Here is a 19151-nt window from a genome sequence, read left to right as displayed (position 1 = left end):
ACTCGTTCTCTTCCTCCTGCTGTTTGAACTTCCTTTTATTTCAGATGCAAGTTGAAGGTTTTTTTTTTTTTTTGGCCAGTGTATGACAACTTGAGATTTGTTTTTTATTCATTGTAGATGTTAAGACCAGAAGATCTTGCTCTTTTTTTCCCCTCTGCCAGCAAAGAAACACCATGGTCCTGCATCTCTTCAAGAAAACGATGACATCTGTGGCCCCCTTGATTGAGGCACGATTGTCGCCTGCATTTTTGTCTGAGTGAAAAGTCATCCTTCCACCATCGTTTTCTAGGCCTGCTTGAAGGTGCCACTTCCTCAGTGCAAGTAGTTTGTGGGTTCGAGGGGTGACAGCGCTGTTCTTCTCCGTCTGACTGCTCGGTCTGTACCGTGACGCTACAGTCTGACAAACATGCTGGATGTTGGAGTTTCCAAGTAACTGTGTTTTGGTGACAGAAACTCTATCGAGTGGAGGGGCAAGATACGACTTGTTTGGAAGTGGTAAAAAAGAAAGGGAAAGAAGAAGAAGAAGAAGAATAAGCAGCAGATCAGCAGAAGGAGGAAGTATAGAGAAGAAGAGAGGGCTGATTCGAAAGAATGTACTCTTAGGAGACACTGTGTGTTTTGTGTGTGTGAGTGTGTGTGTGCGCGTGTGAAAAAGAGAATGTGTGCGAGCGTGTTTGTGTGTGTGTAAACTTGTCCGATTTTGAAGAAATGTCTCTTAGACTACCTCGCAACTGGGACTTCAGCACCTTCAGAGCTGAAACTGCCAAGATAGGTGAGTGATTGTGTGTGTGTGTGTCCGTTCCCTTAATGTAACTTAATTTGGTGTTTTTAAAGTTTAACATGATCTGGACTGATCTATACTGGTTCGTGTGTGTCACTGTGCCATGATAGTACAAACGGGCTGATGCTTTTAATATCTGTAAATCACAGACATATGTGACATAGTGAAAGTAGAGAATTCACCCTGAGGCAATCTACAGTCCACATTCAAACACCTGCAAGGAGTTATAAAGAATGCTTTTCATATGTGCTAAAATTAAGTATGAAAAGAGACAGTTTAATGGTGATTCGTCTGGTGGAGATACAAAACGTTTGTGATTTCCTCTGTGTGTAGTCTTCACACGCTGCTGACAGGAAGGCGGTGCAACACTCACTTCTGCCTTAGAAACGCATTCATTCTCGACTTAAACTATCAGCAGATGCTAAATGCCACATCATTATCTGTTAATCAGTATGTGGTGAAGCCGTATGCCAGAGATAAATTTGGTTATCCTTTAAGCAGTATTCTACAAAGAAGCCTGCAATGGACCAACACACAGGTGTTGTATGATGATCTAGGCCTATTTGCAATGGAGTGTTTTTATATAGATGAATATGACAGATTGGCATACTGTTTGAGTTGCAATAGCAAAGTTGCTGTTCAGTTATAGTTGCTTATGGAGCTGCTTTGTGTATTGTTACTTGTGATTTCGCTGACACTTTTTACCCAAAGCAACGTACAGTACTGTATAGTGCACCCCAATTATTTAAAGTCAACATAAAACCGCTGTGTGTGTGCGTGTGTGTGTGCCAGTATATGTATGCGTAGGCTATATACGGAAATGTATATAAATATTCAATTTTTTTTTTATTTTTGTCTTGTTTTACAGTAGAAATATCTAAAAAAAGATATATTTGCTTGACAAACAAAATTACTCTGCAAATATATTTTATATATATATATATATATATATATATATATATATATATATATATATATATATATATATATTAGTAAAAATATATAAGCATTCTTGAAACAAGATACATTTACTTAAGAAGCAAAATGACAATTTTTTTTAAGACAAGAAAGTACTTTTAGGGAAAAAGTAACTTGTTTTACCATTTGAGATTTATTTTTTCTTACCCCGTTGGCAGTTTCTTTTTATTTTTTTTATTTTTTCTTGTTTTAAGAATAAACCTCAATATATTTTGTTAGATTTGTCTGAAAACAAGACAAAATATCTTTCATTTATCATTTTGGCTCTCAAGTAAATATAGTTTTTAGGATGTTTATATATTTTTACGAAAAAAAAAGACAAATATCTATTAAAAATGATTTATTTTTATTTTTTTTATTTTTTTTGCATTGTCTTATTTTATGACAAATCTAACAAAATGTAAAGATAATTTCCCTTAATTCTAAGGAAAAGTGAGTTAATTTTTCCCATTGGCAAATACGTTTTAAGCTTAAACATCAACAATTGTGTTAGATTTCTCTGAAAACAAGATTAAATATCTTGTCATTTTGCTTACAAGGAAATGTATATTGTTTTAAATTTTTTGACATTTCTATTGGAAAACAAGATAAAAATACAAATGAAAAAAATATTTTGGCTGTTAATTCACTGGACCAAGAAACGCGGTCTCTATATGACAGATAAATAAGAGGTATTTGTGACGTTAGCTGAAAAAGAAAGATCACGCAGACAACTGTTTTTCTCTTTGGAATAATATGCACTGAGGAATCATTCACAATAAGACCAGGAACGTTTAGTAGGGAAGTAAATGGGGTCGATTTTGATTTTAGGTTGACTTTAGACTGCACGTCCCTGTTGCACAAAATATAGTATCTGCCAATAAAAATAGATGTCCACATCATTGCATCTCAGCCAAAGACCCAGCAATAGAATATTTTGCCGTATGCTAGGCTTCGTTCAGTTGACGTAACAGCGCTCAGCTGAAAGGGAACGATCAACATCTTGCCATTAATGTCAAGCATTTAAGCCTGACGCAAAACAGCTTGTTGTGACGTAAATCGCTTCTTGCATCTCTGCTATGATCTTGTTGGTAATTCAAGGGGAGTTTGAACCCACTCTCTTCCCTTCCCCTCAATAAAAGCTCCCATGATCCCAGCTTGTGTCATTGAAATGGGTGAGTCCTGAAGGCGAGCACTGTGTGTGGGCCCACGGTCCAGAAGATAGAACAGTAACGAAGATGATCTCAAAATAGATCAAAGAGACTAACGTTAGGTGGGGATCTTTCAAAAACCCTACTTCCTGTGACTGATGAGGCAGCAACTTCCTGTTTATCTAACCCGGAAAGTTCTCTCTCTTCTGCCCTTTCCTCTCAACTCAATGGGTTATAGTGAATTGAACTCCAAAAGCATCAAGCTGCTCAATCTTGATGACACCATCTCTTGTCAACTGCAGTTAATGGCTGCTTGTTTGCAGTCTATGTCTGTATATGTCGATACTTTCTTATAAAATTGACTTCTAAAGTCTGTATAGGCCTAGTGCATGTAGTGTTGTGTAACTTAAGTACTCTAAGTGAATGCAAAACACACCAAAACAAATAGTGATAGATAAAAGTCAAGTAGTTGTATCCTTTTCTTTTTTGCTGCCACCCCAAGACATATTGATTTTCTTTCCTCCCTTTTTAATTTCTCAATTCGCTTGGCTCACTACCCACCCTCCTTTTGCTCTGGTCTGTCTCGTATGAAAACAAAATCACAAGCTGAAATCTCTTTAATATCTCAGTTGTTTCTCCTAGACACTAATTATGTCAAATGGAGATTTTGGTTCAAGTCTCCTGCTTCTCAGATATGTCTCCTTAGAAAAAGGCCCTAGTGATCTCACATGTGTCTCCTCTAAAGTTTCAGAAGAGATCTCAATAGTTAGCATGTTTATCGTACATGCACACCAATGTGCTGATAAGTGATAACTATCAAAATTAAAAAATTTACATGGGATTTGAAATCATTGGATTGTTCTCTGCATATAATGTAAACAGGCATACACATAACAATTGTGTGCATTGGTAAAAATTGCATTAAAGGTATTTGCAGTCAACAGGAAATGAATAAAAAGGGCAAAAAAATCTACATTTTTCAATCAGTTTATGCTGTTTATGACCATACCCCATAAAGGAACGCCATATAAGGCATTTACTTGACCACACACGTTGTCGGATTATTAAATGGTTATTCTGGGTTCAATAAAAGTTAAGCTGAATCGGCAGCGTTTGTGGTGTAATGTTGATTACCACAAAACAATATTTTGACTCGTTCCCCCTTCTTGTCTTTTAAAACAGTAAAAATTGAGGTTACAGTGAGGCACTTACAGTGAGGGGGAGACCATGAGGACTTAAAAGCACATTGGGAATTGGGCATTCCAAATTGGGAGAGGAAAAAAAAAAGGCAGAAATGTGAAGCTTATAATTTAATAAAAACACTTAGGCCTACTTTAGTTCTTCATTAGTGTCATTTAAGATGTAAAGTTGTTTAAATCATTGTTTTTTGTTTTTGTTTTTTACAGTTGTTTTAGGGTTTTGGCAAGTCAAAATATATTACGTTACAAATGCTGTCAATTGACCTAAGCTTGTATTGAAGCCAGAATATTCCTTTAAAGGTGCAATATGTAACAATTTTCATGTAATATTCGCCTTTTTTTTGCCAAAGTGTGAACTGCTTGTAACGCAACTTAAATGAGCCCTTCCCGGACTTCCTAGGTTGCCTATTAAAGTCTGTAGACTGATTTTCATGCGAAGGTAGTGGGTCACTTTTGCCAGGAAAGTCCAAAGGATGTGACGTTTATGCGCGCTCCCGAGAGCCTTGCCTCAGACAGTAATAGCTTCTCTTCCGCTATTCAACAGCGACAACAAACTGCAACACTAGGTAACGTTATCTTAGAGATGGAATCCAGCAAACATCCGGCTCCCAGCACAACACCAACTCCTACACAAACTCTGAGTTAGCCAAAAAAACCAAAAAAAAAAACCATTTATCTACTGAATCCTGTCTGGCTAAGCGGGAACGTGATCATGGTCGAGCGAAAACTAGAGTGAACATCGACAGGGCATTTGATTCCTGGAGGGACCTTCGTTCGGTTTTGGGGATCAAAATCGACCCTGAATTGGCGTTCTTCTTATTGGACAGGTAAGCTTACATAAGTGCAAAGCATGTGAAATATAGTGCCATAAGGATTGATCTGGGTCAGTTTAGCTAACTTGATCTTGCCTGCTAATGCTGACGAATTGCAAGCTACCTTGCTTCGTAACATTAAAATAATTTCAACGATCTTCTCTTTATACTAAATGTCAGGTATAAAGGATACATTTAAGCAAATATGCTAGTTTCTTATTCGTAGTACAACATATGACATACAAAACATACAATAGTGCAACATAACAGTGCAGTGCAACAGTAAACTGTCTGGTATAGTTCGGTAGTATGTAGCTGTGTGTGTATCAGTATGCTGTGTTAGCTGATAAGTAGTTTTAGTTTAGTCTCAAAGTTTGTAGTAAAACAATCATAACTGTGTAATTTTAATTATGCTACCTCATCTGTCAGCATGATGCCGGTGAATCACGTTCAGTCTCTTTGTACGTTACGTCATTGTTTTGGTCGATGCTCGCTCGCTCGCGTCCCTATGGAGCGTGTGCACGAGTGCGAGCAACAGGTAGCTGGCTGCAGTTCACTTAACAGCCACAGGTGTCATTAATAACAAGGGTTTCTGAATCTTACATTCTGCAACTTTAAGCACAATATGTGGAAGATTGAGCATGTAAATGCACTCAATGTTACAAACTGTGTTTGAATCTGACCTGCAATCAAAAGTCAGAGGTTTAATTGGTTTTGTTATGAAAACAAATGTTTCTCAATTCCCATTAACTTCTTCCAAGACCAAATAATCTGATTGATGCTATCAATTCATTTTAAGCTCTATAGTTTTTGTGTCAGCAATTGTCTAATTTGTTCTTACTTTTATTTCTCCTAAAGAATTTTAGCAGAAACATCTGAGACAAAGATGATATTGAAATGAAACATCATTTAGAACGCAATAGATTTGAAAGAGGGACCTTTTTTTGGATGTTTCAGTTCTCAAACTTACGGTGGGAAAGAGTCAATATGCCATAATAACACTTTGACCTGGTAAAGAACCCTTAGCATAGCTGCACAAAAGACTATTTTTGCTCAAGTGCATAATAAAGTTCAGAGCAGAGCTGTCCTTTCGTTTCAAGACTTTGGTTTGCCCTGAAGTCACAGTAGGACATTTTCTCTGACAGTAGAACAATCACAGCCAGTCATTGTCATGCAGGAAACTGCTGGGCTTCGGTTATTCACCACTAGGTCACCATACTATACATGACGTTTTGGTGTTATACAAATACACTCACTTAAATAGTTCTGCACAGCTGATTTTGTTTTGAACAAGTGTAAGTCTCTCTAATTCTTATGTGTGTTTCTGTCTTATTTTGTACCTGTTATTTGTTTCCACTCAGCCCGCTCCAAGAGTGTTATACCAGGGGAAGGGAGCCCTGGATCCACACACACAGGCATTAAAAGATCCATGGAGAAACCTCTGAAGACAGGCTGGCTGAAGAAGCAGAGATCCATTGTGAAGAACTGGCAGCTGCGCTTCTTTGTGCTCAGAGGAAATGTCCTTACATACCATAAGGATGACAGAGAGAGTGCAGTTCAGGTAAAATCAAATCAAATCACTTTTATTGTCAAACAACCATATACACAAGTGCAACAGTGGGTGAATGTCTCTGGTGCAGTTCCGAGCAACGTAGCAGTCAAGACAGTGATGAAACATATACCAATTTACAATAAACATCAGATTTACACAACATAATTTACATATCTAATATACACATATTCATACAGTATACAATACACACAATATAGAATACACATACAATAAAAATAGTATAGAAAGTATATATAAAATACAGTTGTGCTCAAAAGTTTGCATACCCTGGCAAAAACTGAAATTTTGGCATTGATTTTGAAAAAAAAGATGGCGTGGTTGTTTCAAGGAGCAAAATATGATGATACTTGAACAGAAATTATCTGCATGGTTGAGTTGCCAGAAAGAAGCCTTTACTGCGCCAATGCCACAAAAAAGCTTGGTTACAATATGCCCAACAACACCTTGACACACCTCACAGCTTCTGGCACACTGTAATTTGGAGTGACAAGACCAAAATAGAGCTTTATGGTCACAACCATAAGCGCTATGTTTGGAGAGGGGTCAACAAGGCCTATAGTGAAAAGAATACCATCCCCACTGTGAAGCATGATGGTGGCTCACTGATGTTTTGGGGGTGTGTGAGCTCTAAAGGCATGGGGAATCTTGTGAAAATTGATGGCAAGATGAATGCAGCATATCATCGAGCCACTTTGGGGAGGTCTCAAACGTGCGGTTCATGCAAGACGACCAAAGATTTTGCATGACCTGGAGGCATTTGCCAAGACCAATGGGCAGCTATACCACCTGCAAGAATTTGGGGCCTCATAGACAACTATTACAAAAGACTGCACGCTGTCATTGATGCTAAAGGGGGCAATACACAATATTAAGAACTAAGGGTATGCAGATTTGTGAACAGGGGTCATTTCATTTTCTTCTTTGTTGCCATGTTTTGTTTTATGATTGTGCCATTGTGTTATAACCTACAGTTGAATATGAATCCCATAAGAAATAAAGAAATAAAATAAAATGTGTTTTGCCTGCTCACTCATGTTTTCTTTAAAAATGTTACATATATTACCAATTCTCCAAGGGTATGCAAACTTTTGAGCACAACTGTATACAGTAGGTTGTATTGTACTGTATTGACATTCAGGCTGTTGGTTGATAGTCAGTTGCCAGTGTGTTGTTAAGAGAGAATATAATTTATGACAGTCCAGTGTGAGATAATAAGATTAATAAAGTGCAGTGCTGATGTATATTGATCGTGAGAGATCAAGAGTTCAAAAGTCTGATTGCTTTGGGGAAGAAGCTGTCATGGAGTCGGCTGGTGCGGGTCCTGATGCTGTGATACCGCCTGCCTGATGGTAGCAGTGAGAGCAGCCCATGGCTCGGGTGGCTGGAGTGTCTGATGATCCTCTGGGCTTTTTTCACACACCGCCTGGTATATATGTCCTGGAGGGAGGGAAGCTCACCTCCAATGATGTGTCTGGCAGTTCGCACCACCCTTTGCAGGGCTTTGCGGTTGTGGGCGGTGCTATTGCCATACCAGGCAGTGATGCAGCCAGTCAGGATGCTCTCTACAGTGCTGGTGTAGAACCGTGTGAGGATGTGGTGGTTCATTCCAAACTTCCTCAACCGTCTCAGGAAGAAGAGGCACTGATGAGCCTTCTTCACAATGGCCTCAGTGTGGATGGACCATGTGAGTTCCTCTGTGATGTGGACACCGAGGAAGTTGAAGCTGCTGACTCTCTCCACTGGTGCTCCATTGATGGTGGTGGGGCTGTGTTCTCTGTCTTTTCTCCTGAAGTCCACCACAAGCTCCTTGGTCTTGCTGACATTGAGGGAGAGGTTGTGCTCCTGACACCAATGTGTCAGAGTGTGCACCTCCTCTGTAGGCTGTTTCATCATTGTCAGTCATCAGACCTACCACTGTCATATCATCAGCAAACTTAATGATGGCATTGGAGCTGTGTGTTGCCACACAGTCATGTGTGTGTATAAGGATTACAAGAGTGGGCTGAGAACATAGCCCTGTGGGGCTCCAGTGTTGAGGGTCAGTGATGAGGAGATGTTGCTGCCCATTCTAACCACCTTGCATCTGCTTAACAGGAAGTCTAGAATCCAGCCACACAGCGAGCTGTTTAAGCCCAGAGCCTGGAGTTTCACAAAGCATGGAGGGCACTATGGTGTTGAATGCTGAGCTGTAGTCTACAAACAGCATTCTCACATAAGTGTTCCTTTTTTCCAGGTGGGAGAGAGCAGTGTGTAGTGTAGATGCAATGGCATCATCAGTGGAGCGGTTGTTGCGGTAAGCAAACTACAATGGGTCCAGTGAGGCAGGCAGCAGAACAGATGTCTGATTAGCCTCTCAAAGCATTTGCTGATAATGGGGGTCAGAGCAACAGGATGCCAGTCATTTAAGCAAGTGATTTTGGATTGCTTTGGTACAGGCACAATGGTGGACGTTTTGAAACATTGACTACAGACAAGGAGAGGGAAAGGTTGAAAATGTCTGTAAAAACACCAGCCAGTTGGTTCACGCATGCTCTGATGAGACGGCCCGGAATGCCATCCGGACCCGCAGCTTTACGGATATTCACCCGTCGGAAGGATCGGGTTACATCTGCTACAGAGACAGAGAGTGAACTAACCTCTGTAGCTTCGGCCGCGAGAGCTCACTCCACGAGGGTGGTGTTATTTCCCTCGAAACGAGCATAAAAAGTATTTAGCTCATCTGGGTGAGAGGCAGCACTTTTCACGGCGGAGTTTTTATTCCCTTTGTAGTCCATGATGATATTAATTCCCTGCCACATGCTTCTAGAGCTGGTGGTGTTGAACTGTCCTTCAATCTTGTCCCTGTACTGGCGTTTTGCTGCTCTGATAGTTTTGCGGAGGTCATAACTGGCTTGTTTATGCTCCTCTGCGTTCCCGGAATTAAAAGCGGAGGTCCGCGCATTAAGTGCCGCACGAACAACGCTATTAATCCATGGTTTCTGGTTGAGGTAGATCCGTATTATTTTGGTCGGAACAACGTCCTCTACGCACTTTATGATGAAACGCGTTACGCTGTCAGCGTAAACCTCAATGTCATCATCAGAGGGTGACCGGAACATCTCCCAGTCCACGTGATCAAAACAGTCTTGTAGCATAGTATCTGATTGGTCCGACCAGCACTGGATCATTCTGAGGGTGGGTGCTTCCTGTTTCAGTTTCTGCCTGTAAGCGGGCAGAAGGAGAATGGAAGAGTGGTCTGATTTGCCAAATGGTGGGCGGGGGAGGGATTTGTAGCCATCCCGGAAGGGAGAATAGCACAATGGTCCAAAACCCGGTCCCCCCGTGTGTTGAAACTGATATGTTGGTGGTATTTTTGTGCGATTGATTTGAAATTGGCTTTGTTAAAGTCCCCGGTCACAATGAACATGGCCTCAGGGTGCACAGTTTCCTGCTCACTTATTCTCACATACGGTTCCTTGAGTGTCCAGTCTGTGTCGGCTTGTGGTGGGATGTAAACAGCAGTGATAATGACCGCTGTGAATTCCCTCGGTAGCCAGAATCACAGGTAGGAGACAGATTACAAATATTTAGAAAAAGTCTTGATTTTATGCATTTTTGTTTTTGTTCTGCTTCTTTTCTGTCTACATATGCCTGTTTGTCATTTTACACTTATGTACATGTGTGCATTTCTGTCCTGGAACTTTTAATCTTATACGTTTTATTCTATATTTTTACACTGTCAATTAGCGCCTGTCCTGACAGTCAAATATTTCTAGAGTTTGACCAATTAATTTTAAAGGTGAAGCATGTAATTTCTACACCACTTGCATCCCTAAACAGGATTGCAAATTTTTTTTGTGGCAAAACTTGTTTACTGAACACTCCGCCATCTACCATTGATTGGGCCAACAGATAGAACTCCCAACACAAAACTCCTGCCATTAGTTGAGCTAATGTTGCTTTGTCAGGCTGGTCAGAGCAATGTTCTGAAAGTGCCATAGAGCCCCCAGTGTGTAAAATTTATGGGGAAATCAGCCTATCATTGGCTTACTTATAGTTGTATACAGTACCTTTAACATTTAACACTAATTACTTAAAGAGCCGAGTGACACTAATGCACTATAATACAAATAGGCAATAGTTCCTATTGTTCTCCTTTTAGATATTTACAACTAGTCAGCTTTAACTGTACAGGACTTTAACTATTCACCCCTTCTCATTCTGTTCTCAGGGTACCATCCCTTTGTTCTCATGCCAAGTTAATGTGCTGCCGTCAAATGCAGATGATAAATTCCTGTTTGAGATTATCCCAGGTGAGTCTTATATTTTCACTTGTCATATTGGTCATGTAACAGGTATGTGGCCTATACTAGCTGTGTGCATTGTGTTTTGATTGTGATCTGAAAACCGAGACTGGTTATACAAGGCTACAGAATTCATGTATTGTAAATAAATTGTTTATTTGCAATATGCTAATGTATATGTTGTTCTGTCTCTGATGCTGCAGGTAGCAGTACAGATCGTGAACGGGATACCTACGTTCTTTTGGCAACCAGTCAGAGTGAGATGGATGAGTGGGTGCGCTCTATTCGCAAAGCCATTGGATCACGGTCCAATCACGGTATCAATTTTTGTCATACAAACAAACTGTAAAATTGTGTTTATAAGGTTTATAGACAGAACATCTTGAATCTATCTATTCAGTTATTGAATATGCAACCTCATCTCTTCTATCTGGGGTGCTGTAGCTTAGCAGTTAAAGATACAGGCTCTTAAAGGGCCATGACATGACACACATTTTTTTATATTCCCTGAGGTCCACTTGTAATGGTAGTAAAGTTTTTTGCACCAAAACAGTCATAATTGAGTAATATATAATAATTTTCCACCCTGTCTCTGGCCCTCTGTCTGAAATGCTCAGTTTTAAGGTCCCTAGCCGTTTAAGACTTCAATTTAAATGCCCACTGTTATGATTAGCTTATGTCATGCAGCCCTTCCAATACAGCCATATTTTAAATGCTTTCTGAAGAAAATGAACAAACTCCACAACATTTTTAAAACTATATTTCAGGATTAACATATAACCCACATCTAATACATTCCATCTGAATATATTAAACTGTTCACTCAACCAGCACCATAAACTATCAAAAAGTCATGACATGAAATATTCATGAAATAATTGTTTACTTTCATTTTTGCAGTCCATTAGTGTTTTAGCTACTCAATCCTTTAATAACAGTTCCTTTGCTAAGCTTGAATCATATTGTGACTGGTTCACAAGCAATCCATGCTGATATGAGCCCCAAAAAAACACAATCCACACTGAAATGTTCTGAATATGCAAACGTAATACAATACATGGTGATGTTGGGTGCTTCAACAGGCCAAAGCAGAGACGCTGGTCTTCACATTTCACATCTTCCACGTTTGTTTACACACAGAATGGCATGTGTTTCTCCCAGGCAGTGGAAGCAGCAGAATGAGACTTGTACCGTTCTTAAAATGCAGCGCACATAATCGAAACAATCAAAGAGGTCCATCCATGTTTACAAAAGACCAACAATTAAAAATAGCACAGATGGGTGCAAAAACGGCACAGGATGCCTTCAAAATGGTGCAGCTTATATGAAGCAGAATGGAGGTCTCCTTTTTAGTTATGACTTGACATTATGTCTTTTAAACGCAGCGTGATATGCATGATAATGGTTAAAGCTGTTCATCTACTCTAGTTCATGTTTATGTAGAAATGCATTTAAATCCAGATAAGCACATGAAGGTGTCCTGTTTAAGTCCTATTTGGTGTAGATGAATCTCCCATGACAGGCCCATCTCTGTGACTGAGCACCAGTGGGTGGGGCCAAAGGTGCAATGTCGAAAAATAGGCATTGATGTCTTGCTGAAGAGGCAGATGTATTTGGTCCTTGTGATGTCACAAGTTCCACAAATTCCAAACAAACCATTTATGGAGCTTGGTTTTAATAAATGCTCTTTTTCTATTTAAGTAGGATGTTTTCAGTTCTGAAACTTACGATATGATTTTATACTACAATGACCTCTCATACTGTATGTCAAAAGATCAAGGAAAATTTGATTCCTCATGTCATGAGGTTATCCCCAGGTTACAGAAGGATTGTCCTTGTAATATTTGTACTGTATGAAACATCTGGAAAATAGCAAATTAGTCATTTTGAATGAGCAAATCGGCTTTTATGAATGTAAACTAACAGAGAATTCATTACAGTCATCCATTGCTCATGATTATTTGTTGACTTGACAAAGCCAACATACTGTTATTCTACAGACATGGCTTAGGGTTTTTCAACTGGAAGTGACGCAGTTCACGGAAGAGGGTCCGAAAACATAATGACATATTTTGATATAATATATAATATAATATATAATATTTCCATGGCTTTTTTTTCCCCATATATGAGTTCAAAACTAAATAGGTAGATCATGTTGAACTAGTAGATCTGCATTTTAAAAAAAAGTTGGGCACACCTGTAGTAGCCAATGTCTGTCAATCTGTGCATTTCAGTCAAACGTGACCACCTTGACAACAGTATGCAATCTGTTGCAAGTTGTAATATATTTTTTCTGATTACTCGATTAATCATCAGAATAATCATTAGATTACTCGATTACAAAAAATAATTGTTAGTGACAGCCCTAATTCAAATGTAAACAAACATGGCCAAGACTATTCAAACTCCAACTGTCAAAAAGTACAAATGTAAACAAACATAAAAATCTGCTTTAAGTTGCTCTCTCTCTCTCTTTCTATCTATCTGTCTATAGTATGTTACGGTCTGTCTGACTGTGATCTGTTTAGCTGGCTGATTGTCTTACTGTAATGTCTGTATAACCAACAAATTTCAACATTTTAATACAACCAGACAAGGCTTTGTCAAGCCAACATCAAAGTTTGTCTTGACAAACTTCTACAGAGATGGTTGCCAGTAAATTAGGGCCTCTATCTGGCAACCTTCATACACATGCTAGAAACTTAGGTGTTAATTTTGATTCTGCTTTGACTTTTGATAAACAGATCAATGCTGTGGTCAGAAGTTGTTTCCATCAACTAAACAATATAGCTAAAATGAAGTCATTCTTAACATCCAAAGATATGGAGTCTGTAATACATGCTTTTATTTAATCAAGATTAGATTATTGTAATGTATTGTATTTGGGTGTTTCACAGTCTCTACTGTCACGTCTTCAGCTTGTCCAAAATGCTGCCGCTAGACTGTTGACTGGAACAAAGAAGAGGAAAAATATTTCACCAGTGCTGGTCTCTCTCCACTGGCTCCCAGTCAAACATTGTATTGAGTTCAAAGCATTATTGTTCGTTTATAAGGGTTTGCATGGTTTGGCCCCTCCATATATTTCTGATCTTCTTTCATTTCGTCATAATACATCCAGAGACCTCAGATCAACCAATAGTGTATGGTTGACTGTTCCAAGGACACGTCTCAAACTGAAAGGAGATCGAGCCTTCTCAGTGGCTGCTCCACAGCTCTGGAATAATTTGCCACTTTACATAAAAACTGCATCAACATATGATGATTTTAAATCTCTTCTTAAAACTCATTTATTTGTTATTGCATATGGTCACAAGTAGGTGCAGTGGTAAAAAAAAAAAAAATGTTGTGCATTGTCTGTGATTGTGTTTTTTGTCCTAATTTTAAGTTATTTGTTTAAAATCTGTACAGCACTTTGGCCAACAGCTGTTGTTTTTAAATGTGCTTTATAAATAAATATGACTGACTGACTGACAAACTTTATTTATCTAGTTTATAATTATTTCACATGATTGATCAGAACTGAATGTAATGTACTGAATATGTCTATGTTCTATTCCTGTGGGTCTGCAATATATTAAATAGATATTCTTTTCCTTCCAAAGTATTTGGAAAGAGTCTTTCAGACATCATGGTGTATGAGAAGAAATTTGGGTCTCGTCTGGTGCCAATCCTGGTGGAGAAGTGTGCAGAATTTATCAGAGAGCACGGTCTGAATGAGGAGGGAATCTTTCGGCTGCCAGGTCAGGACAACCAGGTGAAGCAGTTTAGAGAGGCCTTTGATGCTGGAGAAAGGCCATCTTTCCCCAGGTAACAGTTCACATCTTTCGATGTATGAGAAATGGTACTGAAATAGTGATGTAAAGGATTTGGCCTTGATTAGAAAACCAGAGAGTACAGGCTCAATTTTAGATCCCAGCAATCCCAGAGCAAAAAAGCTGACTTGATCCCCTTCACATCCTTTAGAAAAAGTACTGTGATGTAATGTAAATGTACAATAATGGTGTCAGATAGATTTACCATGGTATTACCACAGTAAATGACCAAGAATCCATGGTATTACCATGGTACCATGCCCAAAACATGTTAAAAGCATGGTACTTTTTTGTTAGTAATAACATCAGTTTACTAAAGAGGAATGGCCCCTGTAAGTGAGATACTGAAGGTCTGCTGTGGATAAAAGATGTCTTTTTAAATAAGCATCCAATAATGAAAAAAATAAAAAAAATAACTTGATCACATCAGTCTTCTATTAAAACATGAAAAGTTTAATATAAGGATTAAAAATGTTAAATGATTTTTGTACTTGTGCCAGGTGACCACTGGTTTTCAAAATTTTATTTTTGTAGCGTTTTTTTTTTTTTTATTTATTTTTTTTTGTGCATGTGTATGAGGCTTTTATGTGGATAACCACACTATGCATGACCATTTATGGTGAAACAGAGCTAAAGTCTTAACAGCTTTCTTTTGAGGAAGTAGCATAGGTATATTCTGGTTTGACCCAGAAAGTTTTATGAGAGCGAGAGAGAGAGACAATATTTCAGAGGAACCTGGTACACATCGTTGATCTGTGGCGGAGCCACTTCCAGTCCTGTCTGAAAGAGATCTTGCCATTACACAACACACTCACTCGCACACATATCCATTTCTCATGCAACTGTCTTTATTCTCATAAACACTAAAAACTGACTGGAACAAGATTAGTAGACTATGACTGAAGTGACTGACTGTGATGTTTTTACACTTTGCACTTTCTGTCTGCAGTGACACAGATGTCCACACGGTGGGGTCCTTACTCAAGTTGTACCTCAGAGAACTTCCTGAGCCTGTTGTGCCCTGGACTCAGTATCAGGACTTCCTTGACAGCACACTGGTGTTGGATGCAGCCACTGCAGCAGTAAGAAACCAAACCACATTCACAAAAACAATATCAGATGAGCAATGAATCAATGACTGTCTGTTAATCAAAATATGATCAATCACAGGGCAAAGAAAAACTGGAGAAGCAGATCAGCCTTATGCCAAAAGTCAACTACAACCTCTTGAGTTACATCTGCAGGTATGTGTCAGCACATACCAAAAAATGAAACAGACACTGAAAAGACTTGAAGTGGAAAACTGATGCTGATACATCCCAATTTGGTATTGCAGATTCCTTTTTGAGGTCCAGCAGAATTCAAAGGTGAATAAAATGAGTGTTGAGAATCTGGCCACAGTGATGGGAGTGAACCTTTTCAAACCGCAAGTGGAGGACGCCATCAGTATGATGAAGGGTCAGTTATCTATGTTAAGTAAGATGAATAAAACATCATATCCTACATACAGTTGTGCTCAAAAGTTTGCATACCCTGGCAGAAATTGTGAAATTTTGGCATTGATTTTGAAAATATGACTGATCATGCAAAAATAACATATTCCTTTTATTCAAGGATAGTGATCATATGAAGCCATTTATTATCACATAGTTGTTTGGCTCCTTTTTAAATCATAATGATAACAGAAATCACCCAAATGGCCCTGATCAAAAGTTTACATACCCTTGAATGTTTGGCCTTGTTACAGACACACAAGGTGACACACACAGGTTTAAATGGCAATTAAAGTTTAATTTCCCACACCTGTGGCTTTTTAAATTGCAATTAGTGTCAGTGTATAAATAGTCAATGAGTTTGTTAGCTCTCACGTGGATGTACAGAGCAGGCTAGATACTGAGCCATGAGGAGCAGAAAAGAACTGTCAAAAGACCTGCGTAACAAGGTAATGGAACTTTATAAAGATGGAAAAGGATATAAAAAGATATCCAAAGCCTTGAAAATGCCAGTCAGTACTGTTCAATCACTTATTAAGAAGTGGAAAATTCGGGGATCTCTTGATACCAAGCCAAGGTCAGGTAGACCAAGAAAGATTTCAGCCACAACTGCCAGAAGAATTGTTCGGGATACAAAGAAAAACCCACAGGTAACCTCAGGAGAAATACAGGCTGCTCTGGAAAAAGATGGCGTGGTTGTTTCAAGGAGCACAATACGACGATACTTGAACAAAAATTAGCTGCATGGTTGAGTTGCCAGAAAGAAGCCTTTACTGCGGCAATGCCACAAAAAAGCCCAGTTACAATATGCCTGTCAACACCTTGACACGCCTCACAGCTTCTGGCACACTGTAATTTGGAGTGACGAGACAAAAATAGAGCTTTACGGTCACAACCATAAGTGCTATGTTTGGAGAGGGGTCAACAAGGCCTATAGTGAAAAGAATACCATTCCCACTGTGAAGCATGGTGGAGGCTCACTGATGTTTTGGGGATGTGTGAGCTCTAAAGGCATGGGGAATCTTGTGAAAATTGATGGCAAAATGAATGCACCATGTTATCAGAAAATACTGGCAGACAATGTGCATTCTTCTGCACGAAAGCTGCGCATGGGACGCTCTTGGACTTTCCAGCACGACGATGACCCTAAGCTCAAGGCCCTCCAGTGGTTACAGCAGAAAAAGGTGAAGGTTCTGGAGTGGCTATCACAATCTCCTGACCTTAATATCATCGAGCCACTCTGGGGAGATCTCAAATGTGCGGTTCATGCAAGACGACCAAAGACTTTGCATGACCTGGAGGCATTTTGCCAAGACCAATGGGCAGCTATACCACCTGCAAGAATTTGGGGCCTCATAGACAACTATTACAAAAGACTGCACGCTGTCATTGATGCTAAAGGGGGCAATACACAATATTAAGAACTAAGGGTATGCAGACTTTTGAACAGGGGTCATTTCATTTTTTTTTTTTTTTTTTTTGCCATGTTTTGTTTTATGTTTGTGCCATTCTGTTATAACCTACAGTTGAATATGAATCCCATAAGAAATAAAAGAAATGTGTTTTGCCTGTTCACTCATGTTTTTAAAAATGGTACATATACATGTGCATCTCAATAAATTAGAATGTCGTGGAAAAGTTCATTTATTTCAGTAATTCAACTCAAAAACCTGTATTACCAATTCTCCAAGGGTATGCAAACTTTTGAGCACAACTGTATAATATTATCCTAAATAAATGATATACATTGAGACTCCATGGAATAAATGAGTAAGAATGAGATATCAAGTATAGTGTTGGTTAACACATTGTAGTGGTAATGATCAGTGTTCTCACACCCATATACACACACAGGAACTCCCATGATACAGAAGGTAATGACGGTGATGATCAGACACCACGAGCTGCTCTTCCCACCCTCTAAAGATGTGCAGCCGTCTCCTCCTCCCAGCAAGAAAAACAAGAGTAAAAAGTCAAGCAACCCTCGCAGTTTTGTGGGCTGGGAGTCTGCTGAGGTAGCTGTTTTCAGTGGACATTCAATTCATTCATTCAGTTTTGTAATAACACTTTGTGATGGTAAAGATACTGGGTCTCATTCACTGACCGCACATGCGCATATATTTTGCATACAACCTGTGTGCAAACATTTTCACTCAGAAATCGTGATTCATAAGTTCGTACTTACAATTGAGTGAAATATACATAACCCAAACCAGGCAAATGCAAAATAAACACCAGAGTCCTGGTAGCCTTAGAAACATGGAATATGTTAAGCCAAAATATTTGTTTTATATAAAGGTGTGTCTTTAAGTTCAGGCAATTTTATGTCCCAGGGTTTAGTTTGTATTAAAACGAATTATGAATAAGAGCTTTTTATTTTTTTAGGTCTCATAAAATTTGACTTAATTACTTTTTCCCAGACCTTCATCATTTATTTTTGGTACTTTTCAAATGCCTTTTATGTATAAATGTAATTGTTTTAGCCTTGTCCCAGACCCAGACTTTCAATATTACACTATGAAAATCTGTTATAAAAATACAAATTATTACATGTTTAAAACTATGACAATCAAAATAGAGAGTGAAATGAACATAAACCATTTCAATATTTCTTGTGTGAAAATTATTTAAATATTTTTTTTTAAATACAACTGTCCTACAGTTGTTGCATAATTTCATCCACACCAAAAAATTGTTCCCCTATAAAAGTTTTCCAGTCGTTAATGTAGGGTACTTGTTATACAAGTCTACAAAAGTGTCAACGAATAGCATGCTTGATGAAATATGAGACAAGTGATGTTTGAAGAACACAAAGAAAACTGAAGGTAAATATCACTTGTGAGCAGAATATTTTTATTGGCCGTCATTTCCAATCAAACTAATTTTACCAAATTATAAAATAAGTGTTAAAATATATTTTGATTGTGTTTATTAAACAAATAAATAAAATGAATACATAAAATGTTAGCTATAAAATTAGCCTTAGGTAGACAAAGAAGAACCACAGAATAATTTCCACCACAGAATCTATTAACACAATACAGAATTTGAGATGTGGTGGAAATGACTCTCAGGTATGGTCAAATT

The 19151-nt window shown here is 38.6% G+C and overlaps 1 protein-coding gene across 2 annotated transcripts in view; it reads left to right on the top strand.

Moving 5' to 3' along the window:
- Nucleotides 1–71: 71 nt before the first annotated feature.
- Nucleotides 72–19151, top strand: part of arhgap25 (Rho GTPase activating protein 25) — a 31095-nt gene continuing 12015 nt past the window's right edge. Inside the window, exons 1-9 of one of the 2 annotated variants that reach the window (XM_051684173.1) lie at nt 72–772; nt 6262–6461; nt 10684–10765; nt 10960–11073; nt 14362–14566; nt 15521–15653; nt 15742–15815; nt 15908–16029; nt 17919–18079. In XM_051684173.1, the coding sequence (XP_051540133.1) occupies nt 709–772; nt 6262–6461; nt 10684–10765; nt 10960–11073; nt 14362–14566; nt 15521–15653; nt 15742–15815; nt 15908–16029; nt 17919–18079 (1155 nt within the window). In that variant the 5' untranslated portion in view covers nt 72–708. Of the gene's footprint in view, nt 773–1161; nt 1320–6261; nt 6462–10683; nt 10766–10959; nt 11074–14361; nt 14567–15520; nt 15654–15741; nt 15816–15907; nt 16030–17918; nt 18080–19151 lie in introns of those variants that run through there. The other variant, XM_051684182.1, reaches the window with a different exon arrangement.

The sequence above is a fragment of the Myxocyprinus asiaticus genome, chromosome 4 (genome assembly GCF_019703515.2).
Source record: "Myxocyprinus asiaticus isolate MX2 ecotype Aquarium Trade chromosome 4, UBuf_Myxa_2, whole genome shotgun sequence".
Classification (NCBI taxonomy): Eukaryota; Metazoa; Chordata; class Actinopteri; order Cypriniformes; family Catostomidae; genus Myxocyprinus; species Myxocyprinus asiaticus.
This window is presented reverse-complemented; position numbering and strand designations above follow the sequence as displayed.